This window comes from Gymnoscopelus braueri (assembly GCF_963280865.1).
Source record: "Gymnoscopelus braueri genome assembly, chromosome: 15".
NCBI lineage: Eukaryota > Metazoa > Chordata > Actinopteri > Myctophiformes > Myctophidae > Gymnoscopelus > Gymnoscopelus braueri.
The window spans coordinates 34,430,144-34,448,522 of NC_137620.1; the positions used below are offsets into that span (position 1 = coordinate 34,430,144).

Sequence of the window (18,379 nt, forward strand, 5' to 3'; positions counted from 1 at the left end):
AGGCACAAAGTACTGGACATACAGCAAGACCTCCCCAAGCACTGCATAAGTGCAAAACAAAGCAGCAATGACTTAATGACAAATACGCATATACACAGGATATATCCTTAAAATAGCTCCATTAACTGAATAATATGCAATGATATACAGCGCTGAAAATGTGTCCAATGGGGACTCCGCCAATGGCCCAGTTTTTGATCGCCAGTAGAAACGAGTTAGGGAAGGGGGGCACTCAGTGCGGCCCAAAAAAATTTGATTAACGTACATAACGTACCATAATATATACTGTAGAAGAGAATGAAAACACAAATTTTGCCAGGTGAACATGCAACAAAAGAGATGAGGCCTCCACTCCTCTACACACACATGGGTTGTTCAAAGCCGGGGGGGATGAGGGGGGTGGGGGGGGGGGGTATTGATGATGAGTTGGCATTTTGCTTGTGTATACAGTGAAACAACAATTATTTTGATTCCCTTACTGTAGCGATCCCCCTCATGGTTAAGTAGACAGTCAGCACATCTATGTGATGAATTAGTTGGGAATTAAAACCTGACGCAGTAGCTGAACTAGGAACACAGGAATAGAAGACACTGCAGGAGTGCTCCTGTAACCTCCCCCTCCCCTCTCTCTCTCTCTCTCTCTCTCTCGCTCTCTCTCTCTCTCTCTCTCTCTCTCGCTCTCTCTCTCTCTCTCTCTCTCTCTCTCTCTCTCTCTAGTGTCTCGGTGGGAAGGAGTCAGCACCTGTACTTTAAAGCATAGTGCCCTGCTGTCCCAACTGCAAATAACTAAAGGGAAGAGCTGGTTCTTTCAGCACGACTCCGACTATCTCCACCGTTACATATCGTCCCCTATATACCAGTGGTTCTCAAAGTGGGGTCCGGGGACCACCGGCGGCCCCACCAATGGCCCTTACAGGTCTGTATCTGTAACTCCGAGTGTACAATGGGTCATCTCTGTGACCCCAATCTACAAAAAAATCCACAATAGTGTTAATTTAACTAACACAGAGTTACAGACCTGTAAGAGTCCATTTGGAGCCCTGGGTGGGGCCCGGTACGTTCTACCATTATTTATAGTTTATCTACCATTACGTATGCGTATTCTTCCTCATATCTAACATTAGGCAGTGTTCCTTATGCTTCAGCAACCATCCGGTTCGCTTATACTTTCTCATCAAGTATTCCTCTCTATGCCTTCTCTTCTCTACCACTGCTTGAGTACGTAAGTAGGTCAGAGTGTCTTATTGTCTGTATCAGCTGAGCAATGAGGGTGTCTATCCCTTGCACAATGCGCCAGACCCCTGGGAGATGGATGGCCGAGGTGGGCTGCCACACCTATACCGTCATCTAACACAGTACAGACAGTACTTACTGTCTGCACATATTTGTTACCCAAGCTGTGCAACTCGTACACAGAGTTACTAATTATAGTTTGTCTACCATTACATATTGCTCATTACACTTTATCTACCATCATCGTGTATCTTCTTTATACGTTATCTACTATTACGTACTGTACCCCATACTGTATAGTTCCTCGGTCATAATCTTTGGTTCCTTTTACTTTCTATATCATTATGTATTGTCACCTATACTTTATGTACCATTACATCCTGTTCCCAATACTTCATCTACCATTAAAGGGATATTTCACTTTTAAAAAGAAATTGGGTCATTTTATCATCTACTCAGGCTTTTGTGTACACCCAAGACAGTTTTTAAGTTGCTCGATTCAGTATTTAGATATTTGATATTCATTTTATCAGACACGCCCCCTTCCTATACAAACCCATAGTTTTTATTTACATTTTTGAATGTATTAAAATGTTTCGTTTTCCAAATCTTTTTTTTTTTTTATAAATGAAAAAAATAAATTGAAAAAACACGGCCTCCTCACGTATTAGGAAGGCAGTATGAATCACCAGAACCAAGGACGGGTGTTCTTGATGAATCTATCGTGGTTAAAATGGAGTTTGAAGTTACAATGGGTTTGTGTAGGAAGGGGGCGTGTCTGATAAAATAAATATCAAATATCTAAATACTGAATCAAGCAACTTAAAAACGGTCTGGGGGGCTCACAAAAGCCTGAGTCGATGACGATGAAATGACCCAATTTTTGTTGTAAAGTTAAATATCCCTTCAAGTACTTTTCTCTTTACTTATGTTCCCTATACTTCCTCTACCATTATCGATTGGTCCTTATACTTTATCTATCGTATGCGTCCATATACCGTACAGTATATGGACGTCCATATACTTTATTTACCATCACCCTATACTTCATATACTATTACACTGTGTTCCATCACACACACACACACACACACACACACACACACACACACACACACACACACACACACACACACACACACCCACACACACACACACACACACACCCCCACACACACACACACACACACACACACACACACACACACACACACACACACGCCTGTGATTGGGTTTAGTTCTTTCCCCTACACAGCAGTGAACTCCCACTCCACTGACATGTGCGAGTGATGGGATTAGACCGTGACTCTGAGGCCAGATACAAGTGTTGGCAGAGCCAGGAGACACGATCTAATGAGTTAAAAAAATAAAATGAAAATAAAAAAAAACGCACACACACACACACACACACACACATCCCATCTCAAACGAGCATCCTGTTCATCTCCGGCTCCCCCGGACAAGTGCCTTGAATCCCATACAAATTGGGGCGAATTGGTTCTGAAGTGCTCTATTGCCGCGAGGTTGGCCTCTTAACAAGCGACCATGCACTGACTCCGCTCCGAGGGCAATTAGCCCCGCAACGCCACTGTCGGGGCATACAGAGTCATCTTGTTTTGCAACCGAGAGCTATAGCGGATGGAGACATGTTGTTGTTGTTTACGGAAATGCCTCATGTCCTTGCAGCGATGACCTCTAAACCTCCGTTGAGTACAGTGTTTGACTGTGAGAGTGTGTACGTGCGCACGTAGAGTGTGTGTGTGTGTGTGTGTGTGTGTGTGTGTGTGTGCGCACGGGCGCAAGTGTGCGCGCGCGCATGCGTGCGTGTAAGTGCGTGCATGTCTGTCTGCCGGGGGTTGGGGGTGTCAGGGAAATTCACAGTCTGTACTGGAGCGAAAGGCTTTTAACATTGATTCTTTCACCCAGCCGGCAAGCTGGGAGGAGCCAGGAAAGGGGGGGGGGGGGCTGGGGGGGGTGCTATATGGGATGTTGGATGCTGGTTGTGCAGCTTGGACATGGTAGGGTACTTACATAACATAACATAACCTTATTTATCAACAATTTTTCAATGTGAGCTGCTAAAGAGCTAACATGAGAAAGAAATAACGAGTGAGGAGACGCTAGCAGTGGCTAATGGTTTAGAACCATATTTATTTAGGGCTATAGGTATATAAAAACATATAAATGTATAGTATTAGACGCCATAAAATTGTGTACTAAATGCGGCTATAAGAGAAATTACCTTGCCCTGTCTGTTCATACTGTATAATATTCAGCCCATACAGGACGTACTGCATAATATTCAGCCCATACAGGACATACTGTATAATGTCCAGTCAATACAAGTGACATAACGGCACCAGCAATTTTCAAGGCCGGGACAATGACATAATGATCTGTCGTAAGCCATCCAATGGGGTCACTACCGGGCGCAACCTTGCGGCCCAATCACACGCGGTAGAATGTGATCTATTTAACGCAGAGCGGAGCTGAAAGGGAAACGCGTTATCTGCTAGGTGATCCTTTCTTCATGGTTTCATTGTTCATCTCCGTCTGTACTGAGACGGGTACATAGATAGTGGAGGGAGACGGCATGGAGGGAGACAGCAGCAGAGGGGAACGGGAATTGAATTCTAATGGCCCCGCTAGAGGTACTGTATCCAGGGGCAAAGGACTTAACCACTCAATCATCAGTGGACACATTAAAACACTCCTTGTCACATAGCCACATGTACTCAGGAAATGATTTCACGCGAGCCCAGCAATAAGTCAGTTCGTCGCCAAAGAGAGAATTTAGCCTATGGCTAAAGGGAATGTTGACACTTCCCTTTTGAAGAAGGCTAGCACTGAGTTTAGCCCTAGGATTGCTGGCGCTGCTCTTGAGCTATGTTAACACTAACTTCTCAGTGTTCAGGTAGCGTAGGTAGTGTTAAGTGATATTTTTTTTGGTTAAAACAAAAACAAACACTTTTATGTTTGGAAATACATCGTGGATGATCCGCTGTGGCAACTCCTGATGAGAATTAGCCGAAAGAAAAAGAAGAAATTCTCAGTGGTTGCCCAATTTCAGCCATTTAGTAGCCATTTATCAGCTTAAAATGTAAGTTTGTCAGTTAAAAGTTTGTCGGCTCACTTACTTGTGTCATTACTTCACTTGTTTATCCTGTATTCTGTATGAGTTCTCTCTCCTGAAATTGGTATCCCAACCTTAAAATTGCATTTTCTGTTTACTAAAGAGCGGGAGAGACAGCTACTGAACAAACAATGTCATGATTAATATCATATACCTATTTAACACAAATTTTAACCCAAAAAATATCACTTGGGCCGTGTGTCCACCAACGCCTTATATCTCAGCTGAAAACGCAAGGTGCCCTGCTCAAACGATTCCATACACCCAGAGCACCCCTATAAAAACGCCAGACGTGAAAGCGCAGAGCAAAATACACATTCAGCGCCTCATGGCCTTTCCAAAAACACGCCGCTCCCATTGTAAACTATTAAAAACATACGTTGCACTCAGGAAAAAGCACCTCGGTGGACACAGCCCCTTACTGCACCTTTAACCCATTAAAACCGGGAACGCATACAGTGTTTCATTTTAAATTTTATTTGGCTATTTTTGGGGGGGGGGGGAAATCGTGAAAATGTGTGCGAATCTTTGAATATATATATATATTGTTTTTTTCCCCAAAAATATATATATTCAAAGATTTGCACACATTTTCAAGATTTTTCAAAAATAGCAGATCTACAAGCTCATAGCGCGGCACCAGCTTGTATATCTGCTATTTTTTGAATAGCCAAAGAAATCTTAAAATGACACAGATGCGCTCCCGGTCAGGGGAACGCATCAAGGGGGACAGCTGCTCAACTGTAGAATTGTTATTGACCAAGCCACATGCTCTGTCAGCATGAATTAGTCGAGCAGACTTTAGTCCAGGGCTTCATTCGTGAATGCCTAGATCACGGCTAACTCCTCTAACACTAAGTAGGCCTAAGTCAGTAAGCCCAGGTTTTGCGCTAGGCACTGGACCAGTACAGAATGTGTGTGAACAGTGGGCTAAGTAGTCAGCGCCAGGTTACCCTTAGCCTGGAGCTTTACACTAGCCCAGAAACATGGAAAAGCACCTCTTGCAAGGCAGTCTTGGTAGACGAGCAACAGATGTTTGTAATCAAGATATGTAGCAGTAGTTGATAATTGGAGCACCGAAAGCTGAGTGTTTAAAGGAGTAGTGTTTTTGTCGCATTCCTAAGCCAATAATTTGATGACTGGGTCATCGGTCAGTAGGACACTCAAAGAGTCCTACCGGAGACTCAGCCGCTCATCAAATTATTGGCTTAGGAATGCGACAAAAACTAAAAAATCTCCATGAATTCAAGGCTTCATGGGGTGTGTAATTGCTAGAAAATAAGTAATTTTTGGGGTGAACTACTCCTGTAAGGCTTGTACCACGTAGGCTCTGATGCCTGACAGCGAGTTACCAGTTTGTTTAGCAGGCCGGGCGGACCTTTGCTGCATTTTACTCCCCGACTATCTCCCTGTTTCCTGTCTCTCTATACTTTAACTATCAGTAAAGGCACGTGGGGGCACGGTGGCGCAGTCGGTAGCGCTGTCGCCTCACAGCTAGAAGGTCCTGGATTCGATTCCTGCCCCGGGCGCCGTGGGCGCTGGGGGCGTGTTCTCTCCTCCGCGTCATCAGTGCCCATAACCCTAGGTGGGGTTGGCGAAAGGGCCTTTCTGTGTGGAGTTTGCATGTTCTCCCCGTGTCTCCTAAGGGTAGGTACCCTCACAAAAAAACATGCAGTAATCCTGGTCTCTATACTGCCTCCCCCTGGTCAGCCGGGGCGCCTGACGGAGGGGAAAGGAACTGTTTGGAATAACGTGCTCCTTCCACGCGCTACGTCCTACCGGGGGGAACTCCCCCCCCCTGTCAGGTGATAAGGAGCGGCCTGCTCACTCCTCATAAATTGAAGGAAGCATGAGCTCAGTTCAGGGCTCTCCCCAGGCTGGCAGAGGGAAAGTAGCACCCAGGATTACAGCTTAGGCAATTGGCACTGGGTGAAAAAAATGGGTTACAAAAATAGTGGGATAATTATGTATTTATTTTATAAATAAAGGCAAGACAAGTTGATAATACAAATAAAAATAAAACATCCAATGCACTAATTAGGGCATTTAATATTGGTAGAAAGCAAAGGCAAAGTCAAAGCCTGGTTTGACTTTTGCCAAAGCCAGGCTTTTTTTTATGGTGAGGTCAGCTTTGGCAATGAATATGCAAAGCCTTACGACAAATGTATACTTCGTTGTACAACAGTGTTGCTCGACAAATACAGTATGTCTTTTCAACGGTAAAAAGTGATGACGTTGCATCAACACTTTTTTTCAGTTGAGAATGTGGCATTTTTGCTGAGCGATGCGGTTTGTGCCACTGAAGTCAAACTTAAATGTTACCACCAACAATGCAGACATCACTGTGAGCGGGCAGAGTTCACATCTGTAAACGACGTGTGTCGTCAGAGGAGCTTAGTGAAAGGTGTACCCTTTCAAAGTCAGCATTGTCCATGTGAGTGCTGTTCGGATGGCTTGTTTTTGTCCATTCGCTCAGAGCTCCGTATGGTGAGAGCAACTACTCTCTCCTTTTCACCCCCCCATCCCTCTTTGTACTTCAATATTTGATGTCTCTCCTAAGTGATATTCTTTGTAGCTCCACACCAATGAATGGGAGAAAAGAGATAGAGTGCAAGCTTTTCCCTTGCAGTAAATGTGCAAAAGAAAATTTGCTAAAACGACTAGATTCTTCTTTCTTTCTTTTTTCTTTCTTTAAAAAAAAAAAAGATAACTAATTAAGACATCCGTGAGATTTCATTATTTCACTTAGGTAAATAGATTTTCTTATTTTGCCTAGTATGAAAGTCAAACAATATATTCAACCAATATTTTGTCTTTACTATGGTCACATGCAAGTTTGAAACAATCTGCAATTTTCACTCACTTGCACTCAAACTCACACAAACTGAAATTGTAATAACCAGCCTAACTGCATGTTAGGCTAAACAAACAAGCAACTCTATATATACGGGAAATGTTAAGATTTGCGCTTAAAGGACCATACCAGCCTTTTTTTGACACGTGGGTCCCTTTTGTCCCTCTTTGATAGGATTTCATTCCTCAAAACCGACAATCCATAAGTAGGTCCCATGCATGTACAGTATAGGCATTAGCCCATGGCACAATGGACCTAAATTTAGGGCTGGGCGATTTAAACGATCTCAATAGTGAATTTGAACGAATTGAATGAATATAGGACTTTATTTTAATGTAATTGTAACTAGCACATCTGTAGTGGTTGAAGGTGGTCTCCCTGTTTTGACCCTGGTGTTCGGTAGGACACCTATTGACTGACAAGTAGTCCTGCCTGTGGCACATGAAGCCGAATATCTCCTCCCCCTGACAGAGGATCCAAATGGCAAAAAAAAGGCTGGTATGTGGTTTGCAAGTAAACATCAACAGCTGAGCCTGTGTGGTGTTTGCTGCTACAGTATAAGCCGCTCTGCCGTTTCTCTGCAGCCAGCCACGTGACAATCTCACACGTATTTCTCCCCAAAACAATGAAACGTCACGCAAAAGAAACTGTTTAGGAGGAACTGCACCTCAGGACACTTTTAAATCCCCAAATCCCCAGAAAAAGGTCATGTTAGCTCAGTCAGTGCTATAATAACAAATAGGTCTTGTTTTGGGGGGAGGATGCAGAAATTAGAGAAGGAACTCACCAGAGTCATCTACCCCGGAGAGTCTGGATTCAGGGAGGTCCCCTGTTAAACAACACACATTTCTCCAAGTTGGGTTTGGGCCTTGGGGAAATGCTCAGGAGCGTGTGTCCATATAGCGTGCGTCTGTATTGCGAGTCCCCAACAAACTAAACACCTTTTAAGCATTCTCCCATCAAGATCCATGCCTTTACAGCCAGCACCGTTCACTCTCCAGCTTGGTGTCAGAGAAAAATAGTCCTTATGGTGATAGTTTCTAGGCACGGATTGGTGGATTTCATTATTCAGCCAATCAGAAAGGATTCATTATGTCTGTCAGTTTAGTTTTTAGTTTTTTTCTCTCTCTCTGGGGGATTTGCAGGACATGTTTGACTCCCAGACCTTCTGGACGAGTCATGTCCGCAGAGCAACAACATTGCACTGCTCAATAAAGATCCTTTTTTTCTCCGGGAAACCATGGGTACAGAATGTGCCCAACTGCTCAAATACCGTAAATCAATAATAGTTTGATGAGAACAGCTTGAGGTAAAAAGCTTGTTGAGGACTAACTAATTTTAGCTCGTTTGCCATTAATTGCTCTGTCAAGCTCCTATTGACTTGGACTCCAAAGGAATGGCACTGAAAAAGGGCTGACACCTTTTCTCCAAATGCTCTATGCGCGCGAATAGGCAAACAACAACCGCGTCACGTCAAGGCCGACTGATTATTGAACTCCCCCTCATTCCTTCATTGCCAACTTCTTGTGACGCTGGTCTTTACTGTATTTCACTTGACTTTATAATAAAAAGAGCCTAATTGGTACAGTAAATGATAGTGTGGTCATAAACTACAGGGACAGAGATTAAAATATACAGACAGACCGAGTTGGTTAGTATAACACAGTGGTTCTCAAAGTGGGTTCCAAGGACCCTCAGGTTTCCTTTGAGGGAGGGGGGGTTCCAAATCGACCCTTACAGGTCTATAACTCTGAGAGTATACACATGGAACCAAATGGCCCCGTTCACAGGTTCATTTGGTTCCATTTTACACTCTCAGAGTTCTGGGGGTCCTTGAAATGTTCGAGAACCACTAGCACATAGATTACTACAGTTAAAACAGGTACAAAGTAGGCGAGAGAGAAACAGGGGATCATGGGGAAACACGATGGTCATGGAGGTTTTCAAGAGAGAGAATAAAATCCACAGACGAGAGTAAATACAGTACTCGGACAGTACAGAGAGAGTGGACATAACTCGAGAGATGTTGTACAGTACATGTTGGACAGGGGTTTTGGCAAATGGTTTGCTTCCAGACTGTTGGAATGACCACACACATATTTTTTTGGGGGGGAGGACACAGAAATTAGAGAAGGAACTCACCAGAGTCAGCAAATTCTGAGGGGACAGTAGAGGAAAATAGAGATGAGAGAGACAGAGAGAAAAAGATAAAACCACACGGTAATGTAAGCTGATAGGAAACATTGCATCATTTGGACCGCATTACAGTTGCTTCATGATGGGAAAAAGTACATTCTGGACAGGTCAACTTTGTCAGATGAAATGAAAGGTGACAGCGAGAGAAAGTTGGAAAAAAAAACAAGCAATCAAACATGTTAGGTTAATTTACAGGTGATTAAAAACAGATGATAGGTTAATTCAGTGAGCTTGTGACACGTGCATGTGCATGCATGCTGAAGCATACACAGCTCGTGCACGTGCATAAACACACACACACACACACACACACACACACACACACACACACACACACACACACACACACACACACACACACACACACACACACACACACACACACACACACACACACACACACACACAACATGGCACAAACGTAAGCACACCCAAGCACACCCAAGCACACGCACGCACACATGCACACACGCACACACACACACACACACACACACACACACACACACACACACACACACACACACACACACACACACACACACACACACACACACACACACACACACACACACACACACACTTATCTAACATCTAATGCCCAGAAACAGTGGAACGGACAGCATAACCAGTCTCCAGCGCTAGTAAACAACCAACTTATTTTCAGAAGTGTCTATGAAAAATGCATAGATGCTGCAGCCCTGCTGGCTCTCTCTGCATCCCCACTGAACTACACTTATAGAACTCACAGCACGCAAGGACGAGTAGCACTGACTTGGAAATGCTCTACCTCTCTCTCTCTCTCTCTCTCTCCTTCTCGCCCCCTCTTACTTTCTCACGACAAAGATTACAGACAAAACCTTAGTTTGCAGTCTTTATGTTGGTAAATGCGCATGGAACGGACTCACTCATCTCTGAGATGAGACCGTGACCTAAAGTGGTTGTTCTGTTTGTTCTGTCTGCAAATTTCCACGTACAGTTTTTGCGGCTATAATCAATGAAATCCAGAAAGAAGTAATGAAACCCTACACCATTTTGTCATTCTATTGTTGGAGGCAGATTTGCTTACTTAAACCATTTTGAATTCAGGATGCAAACCATTGATCAGCAGGAACAACACACAGTTTGGACAAGGGCAACTGTGTGGACAAGATTAGCAAACAGAGTAAATAAAATATTTCAAGCATGTACTGTACTGTATGCTGTAAGCAGGGTTGCCAGATCTGCTTGTTATAATTTCCCCCGCAAGATTTTATTTGAAAATAGCCGATCTACAAGCTCACAACGCGTCGCATCGCGACGCGTCGTGAGCTTGTAGATCTGCTATTTTCAAATAGCTGATGTATATGTTAAAGTGCTCATGTGGCCCATAGTCGCTTCTTTTGGGCTGGTTTTCCTAGACCTGGTTGCTTGTTTCTCTCACAGAATCTGGCAACACTGGCTGTAAGCTCAGTTTATACCCCATCGTACGACGGTGTCACTTAATGAAAGGAAGATATTCAAGCTGACGCTTGGTAGAATATCTGTTCTTTTTGGCAAACGACACAGTCATGCGAAGGAGTATAAATCAGGCATTGCTTTGATAGATACCATAAGGACAATGCAATTCAGTTTGAGCACATATTTTGAGGACATATTTCTGTCAATGCCCTACTTATATGTTCAAGACTGAGTAGTCATCTCTTTTCCATCTACTTATGAGCCTTTTTTAAATGGTATATGGCCCCTACAAGACATATAATCGACTAATATTCACAGAGCTCTGTGCTCTCGACCTGTGAGCAGGCTTAATATCAACATTAATATTCTTTTTTTTATGAGGATTAACACCAATCACATCAACAAGTGACTCACTGTACTTTCATCAAAGCAAAATAAAAAGAAATAAAAAAATCACACCCTGTGTGAAGTGGGCGGTGTCTTGCTAGCTAATCACAATACTGAATGGAGTCGATCAATCATGTACAAAGGATAAATACATTTATTGAAACACTCTTTATGATGGACAAAACCATAACTTGAAAAAAACCAAATTTTGGTTTTTTTCAAGTTATGGTTGCTTATATAGGGCTATGCACATGTGTCATGTGACACTGGCCAATCACAGTCCTGAATAGGCTGTGATTGGCCAATCACAGCGCAGGATAATTCTACTAATTTCCTGGGCCCAGATCACAGCGCAGGAAAATGTACATTTTTCCAAATCTCACTTATAGGGGCGGTTTCACCGCCCAAAAAGGTTGACGTTAATCATTTCTTACACCCCGCCTCATGTACAGCATAGCTGTCTGCTTATTGCATGCTATACGTTCCTTTTCCCCAACATTAGCTTCTTTTTTGGGGGAGGGGCTGGGAATATAGTGACACTGCGTCTTCCCAGGTGTATTAACATATTTATTCCCTGTGCCAAGCTACTACGACACTGCCATTTAGCATTTCCTTCAGCAGTAAGCTAATAGACTTTCATCCTGGATTAAAGGGAAATCGTCTCTTCCCAACACTTTGGTCTTGATGCGAGACCGAGCCTGCATCTGCTCACAGATGACAATTTCTAAAGGGTCTTCAGAGGGATAAATGTGACATACCATATGGATTAACTAGGTATACATATAGCTGACACAGTTGAAACACCATCATCTCTGCTAGCTGCTAACTTTGGAGACACTGGATTTTGGCCTTGGTATTCAAGGATGTCACATTCATCATTGATTTGACTATTGGCAATACGGAAGTGGATATTTGGTGATTCACAGCTACCAGAGTGAGCTCAGGTTCAAACCACCAACACGTTTCAGGTGCTCATAAAACGCCTTGCGTCCAGTGAAAGAGACAGTGATCAACAGCTGCCGAGAGTACATTATTGCCGTGTCAACTGGAGCTTAAACAAGAGGCTCATCAGTCCCTTAAACAGCTTGGATTCCCCAAATCCAGGGCTATGTTTTATCCTTTATCCTACTTTGAGAGAGCAAGACCAAGCCTGTAAAAAATCTAATCTTATTATCTATCCCTAAAGTGATCAAGCTGAAAATGAAGAAGATATGACCATTTCCGTATCAGATTCAAAAGGAAATGTTATGCACATCACATCCATATATTTTGTCGCTGGTGCAGGACAAACACTTTTAAGTGACCGCATCAGAAGAAAATGCCCGCACAACAGCTTACTGTAATTCTCTGAAGTGTTTTGCCGTGCAAAAGTAAGCTGTTTACTGTTTACTTTTGCACGGTATCAATTTCAGGCGCATTAAACCGCTGTGCAGGCCCCTTTAAAAGATATGAAAAATGTAGTCTGTGTGTGTGTGTGTGTGTGTGTGTGTGTGTGTGTGTGTGTGTGTGTGTGTGTGTGTGTGTGTGTGTGTGAGAGAGTGTGTGACAGAGAGAGGTGTGAGCCGAATAAATAAGTATAAATGTGAGTATTTTTTCCTCCTTGACCTTTTTCATCTTTCGGAATATTGCTTGCTGGGTTTTGGGTTTAGCATTCCACCGAGAAGCACAACCTGTTTTTCTAACTCTTTTCTCTTTTGTAATGATCATCATTTCTTTGATATATCAAGTATCATCGACAACAATAGCCCCTTTGAGGTATATTCTTCACGTGAAATATCGTTATTAAGACACAACGAGAACATCCGTTATCTCCTGGAACCTAGAGGAGACATGGGCTGGAGAGCCATCGTTAAGCAGCAGAACTTTGTGTGTTTGTTTGTGTGCCACGGAGGGGACAGATTTACCTTCGCTTAGCGGGTCCAGAGTATGGATCATCAGCTGGAAAATACTGTTCCTCATCAGGCTGTTATGCAGAGAGGCGGAGCTCCCTCCCCTCTGAAGACGAGGCCTGGCCTGTAGGGAGAGGAACAAAGCGTCAGTCTCTGATGTCATGATTGCAAAACCCTGGGATCTGGCATCACAATAACCTGTTTGACAATAAGTCTTGAAAACCTTTCCCATTATGCATTTAAAACAAAGGCCATTGTTTGTGGGCCATTCAAAGATTCTTCATGCATCAATGCAGTCTGCCAACAAAGCCAAGTATAGATGCTACAGTATAATACTATAGTACTTATTTTCCTGAGCCGCTTAATGTCACATTTTATAGCATGCAAGCTTTGATTATTTCCCCCACATAATTATTTTCGCTTTCACTTCATTTCCTCATCTTACAAAAATACAAGCTATTTGCTCACAAATCTAATCTACTCCATCTATTTTTATTATTATTATTATACAGTACAATAATAATTAATTTTATAATAATAAATATTATTATATTTATTGTTAATTTGCCTTATTTTATTATTGCAATTTTCTATATTTTATTGGTATTGTTATCCACACTATTGAGGAAGTACAAGTACAAAATCCTCATCTACAGTAACCCCATTAAGTGCAACATGCAACCCATTATAACTACAGACAAATCCATACTGCACTAAGGGTTGAGGCATGCATTCTCAGTTAAGTACACCTTTGGGTTATTTGGGTTTTCTCTCAAATTAACCCAAGGGATTCCTCACAAGGTCACTCTGCAGTTTAAAGCTGAACTTGAGAACTGTGGGAAACCGGCCACCATTGCAGGCGGCAGCTGTTTGGAGCGTGCCCGCCTTTGGCTCCCCCACTGACGACGCGTAGGCACAGTCTGGAGGTGTCAGCTACTAATTCACAAGCCCATATGGGTGTGAGCGGGCGACAGGGGAGAGACACAGACTGGCACGGCTTGCCAAATGACACAAGAAGGTGGTTTAGTATAGCGACCACTGAGAATGCTTCCGTGGCTGCAACAAAACAGTCTGATCTGGCACCTGTTCTTGAAAAAAATATTTTTAGAGGAATTGACGTCAGTGTTTTGACAATCCTGGGAACCATCCGGTTAAAAATATCTACATATTTTTTAACCTCTGGGGGCAATCTTGCATCAAAGCCTGAATAACAGGGAATCAGGCTTGGCCGAGCCCCTTTATGCTAATTTCTAAGCTGGCTTCCTGCTAAAGGGCCTGCCCTCTAGGAGAGCTTCTATCCAACTATCCAGCGATCGTTGGATTTTCAGACAGATTTTCATTGCAAATCGAAAATCTGTCTGAAGAGATTAGAGTACTGATGAAAGGTACACAGTAACATCTGCAGTGTTAATGTAACACAGAATGTAAAAATGGACCCTTCCATTTTACATTTTACACTCACAGGTAAATGGACACATTTTGACTGTGTTTTCATTTCAAGTACTAATGCAGTTACCGCTCGGGCGCGTGGCTGGCCACCGCTTCGGAAAGCATGCCCGCTCAAATGGATCGACTTCACACTCGACGTTGCACTTCCTTGGGTACTCAGCAACACACCCGCCGAGTGTGAAGTCGATTGGATGAGCGGCTTTGCGAGGTACTGCACCGCGTGGCTGTTTGGAGCCGGGCCGGTTCTGGAGAACCGCTCATCCGCAAGTAGATCGGATGAGCGGTTCTGGAGCTATGCATACAGACAGACATAATGTACATACCTGTACATACACAGATTCCTGTAGATAGACATGGCATGGATCAACACATTGTTATACTGCTATTTTCTGTTTTGCATGCTGTGTATATACAATAATTAGCTGAGGTAAGAGCAGCCTGGATGAACCCTTTGACATTTTGAAATTAAGGCATTAACGCTGACGCTCTTATTACTGAGCACGTATAGTATAAGGGGTTCTTTCTTGCTCAAGGACAGCAGGAGGACAGCAGGACTTGTGGGGCTGCACTGGGGACTCAAACCGAAACCAGTCACCTCAGCCACAAGACTCGTCTCCCTGTAAAACTGGGTCTCCTTCTTGGGAGAACGACAACTCTGCGGCAGTCAGAGTGGCTAAGCTGTCTGCACGCAGCGAGGCTGAGGTTTGGCGATAACAGAGAACATATATACATCTTTCTCTCACGGTATGGTGGTTAGAAAAAGAGCTACGCCTACACAGAAACAAGGGACAACATACATAGAAGAGCACAGAGAGAGAAAGAGAACGTCAATCAGACAGGACGTACCGACAGTCTGCTGTCATCCTCCGGTGCCCCAGGACTTAGCTTCTCATCCAACACAAAGAGAAAGGAAGTGTAAAAAGGGGGGAGGGGGGAAGAAGGGGGGGGGGGGGAGGAGAGAAAACAGGACATAGATGTGAAGCATGCCGCAGACAACCAGACAGACGGATGAAACGACAGTAGAGAAGACATTACATCGCAGCAACATGTGGTGATGGTGATGATCGACTGTGACGTGGTCGAACAGGAGACACTTGAAGGACGAATACCTCCCCCTGCACTGAGCTGTGCTGCATCGTGCTGTGCTGTGCTGCATCGTGCTGTGCTGTGCTGTGCTGTGCTGTGCTGTGTTGTGCTGTGCTGTGTTGTGCTGTGTTGTGCTGTGTTGTGTTGTGTTGTGTTCAGGGTTGCCAGATCTGCTTATTATAATTTCTCCGCAAGATTTTATTTGAAAATAGCCGATCTACAGGCTCACAACGCGTCGCATCGCGACGCGTTGTGAGCTTGTAGATCTGCTATTTTCAAATAGCTGATGTATATGTTAAAGTGCCCATAGTGGCTTCTTTTGGGCTGGTTTTCCTAGACCTGGTTGCTTGTTTCTCTCACAGAATCTGGCAACACTGTTGTGCTGTGCTGTGCTGTGCTGTGCTGTGCTGTGCTGTGCTGTGCTGTGCTGTGCTGTGCTGTGCTGTGCTGTGGTGTGCTGTGCTAGCCAGTTGCGTTAGTGGTAAACTAAACTATAGATTGATCTTTGTGTGATCTCAGTGTGTCCTCAAAGTTTCACTAAAACATGGGTCTTCCAATTGAAATTAGTCAATACATACCAGTAAATATACACGTTGTTTAAATACCATGTACATTTATTACAATACGCTCCGCGCGGAACTGTGTTCTCTTGTTTCCAGAGGGTGGCATATCTGCTGCCGAGCCAATCAAACTAAGCTATGGGACACTGAACCGGAACAGGAATTGGGTATGCCACCTTCTAAAAACCTGGGACTACAGTTATGCACAGAGCCAATAAGCATAAACCCAATTACTAAAGCCTATAAAGGACATCTATTTTAGAATGATGCTATTCCTACACTAAAATAAAGGGAAAACATTCATTCTTTGTGTTCTGAAATATCCCTTGACAAAAGAAAGGGCTCGAAACTCACTTTTAATTGCTCCCAACTTTATTCCCAACAACTGCAAACAAGCAACTGCGCTTTGACCTTGCAGTCTTCTTCAAGTTGATAAATATCCCTCCCCATCATGCAGTTCTCCTCTCTGAGCTGAGTCATAGACATAGTACTGTATTATCCCACCTCCAACATCAGGGATAGAAAGAAACCTCTACCTTTGGTGACCCAACCGGTAAATATTGACCTCTTCTAAAGTCCATTATGTAATATTGTCCAAGGACAGGCAAGCTGTGACCCAAGTCTGACTTTAGATACACACAGTTCGCTATGTACAGCAGTAGGTGCATGTCAATGAACCTACTGTCTATGAAACCCCCCCAGAAATGTGACAGACTACAAGGGTGAAAAATGCTCTCAGCATCTGGACAGGCCTTTCTCACAAACACAAATAACACCTAATCCTCACAGGGTCATCACATGAGCCGATTCAACCAATCACGATGAAGTGATGCCAGTCTATTGTTAACAGACGCCCAGGTCCCCTGGCTTCATTCATAAAGGTTGTACTTGACACAGGTATAAAAATGGCAGTCACTTTTCTAAACGAAAGCTTTGTATTCACTCCTTTACGAGACTGTGCCCAATTCGTCTATTATTATGTGGCTGTGTGAGTGTGATGTGTGGGTGAATTAGCAATCACTTGAGGCCTATGTTCCTAACCGCAAGGGACAAGCTTTTGTTCAGATTTTTGTATATTAAGCCTTCCAGTGCTGAGTGGCCAGTAATCAATTTAACAGGACATTCAGGCAGAATGTGTCAGTAAAGATGCAAGTTGCTGGTAATGCTTATCTGCAATGCTGTAAAACTCACATTGCTGAGCATCTATAGGGCTGGATGAAATCACCAAGCACCAAAATGGGTGTAAGCATTCAAACGAAAGGGTTTCTTCTTATTATTATTATTATTGTTTTTTTTCTTCTGTTTAACGGAATGCAGACAAAGCTTAAAAGGACTAATTGCTGATGGTTATCATAGACTATAGAATCATCAATATTTAAGATATAATCAAATTTCAATTTTATATATATGTATATGTATATACAATTATTTATTAAATGTATTCATTGACATCATTTATTTATTTGTAGTTTTGTAAACGGGCTCCTGAGATTTGTCAAAGACCCCACTTCTGGGATTTCAAATGTCACGGATAATTCCCACATACATTGTGGCTTTTGTAGTTAATCTCCTTCACACTCCTTTTCCTCTGAGGCAATTCTGGTGAGAGTCTGGAGAGAACAGGTGACAGTGCCAGACAAGGATTATGCCACAGTTCACTCATTAAGCCTAGCATTAAATATTATGACTAATAATCACCCGGAGAGATGAGTATTTTCTTTGGATTCTGTGTATGTGCTTTAATCCCAGCAGCTCCTGCTCCCAGTTCTTATGTAATGACACATCAACGCCGTTCTTGGAAACGGATCAGCCGGCGCATGAGGGGGCGCTTGCCCCTTCGAGGGCCCAAAGCGTGTAATTCTGTATTATGGGGAATTACGGCGCTGGAGTGAGTGACATCACACTAAAACACAGCTTCCGCTATCATGCCTCAAATTGCCCACAGCTTATAGTGCGGGGGTGGGGTGGTTGGCGGAAATGTGAACGAGTCACGGGGGCGTTTCTCGCTGAGAGCCATATTGTACTGAATAAGCCCTGACTTTCAGACATCAGAGCCAGATTATAGATTTGTCTCATGAAATTTGAGTGCACGAGATGAAGCATTCTAAAAACACATCCACTTCTGCAGGGTTATCACACAGTGAATATCCAC

The 18,379-nt window shown here is 43.4% G+C and overlaps 1 protein-coding gene across 1 annotated transcript in view; it reads right to left on the reverse strand.

Moving 5' to 3' along the window:
• The window catches only part of LOC308101640 (solute carrier family 24 member 2), a gene marked incomplete at both ends in the record, with an annotated part of 59,963 nt that overhangs the window by 23,219 nt on the left and 18,365 nt on the right, over positions 1-18,379 (reverse strand). Inside the window, 3 exons of the mRNA XM_080451067.1 lie at positions 9,363-9,377; positions 13,148-13,256; positions 15,428-15,469. Of these exons, the coding sequence (XP_080307193.1) occupies positions 9,363-9,377; positions 13,148-13,256; positions 15,428-15,469 (166 nt within the window). The remainder of the gene's footprint in view (positions 1-9,362; positions 9,378-13,147; positions 13,257-15,427; positions 15,470-18,379) is intronic.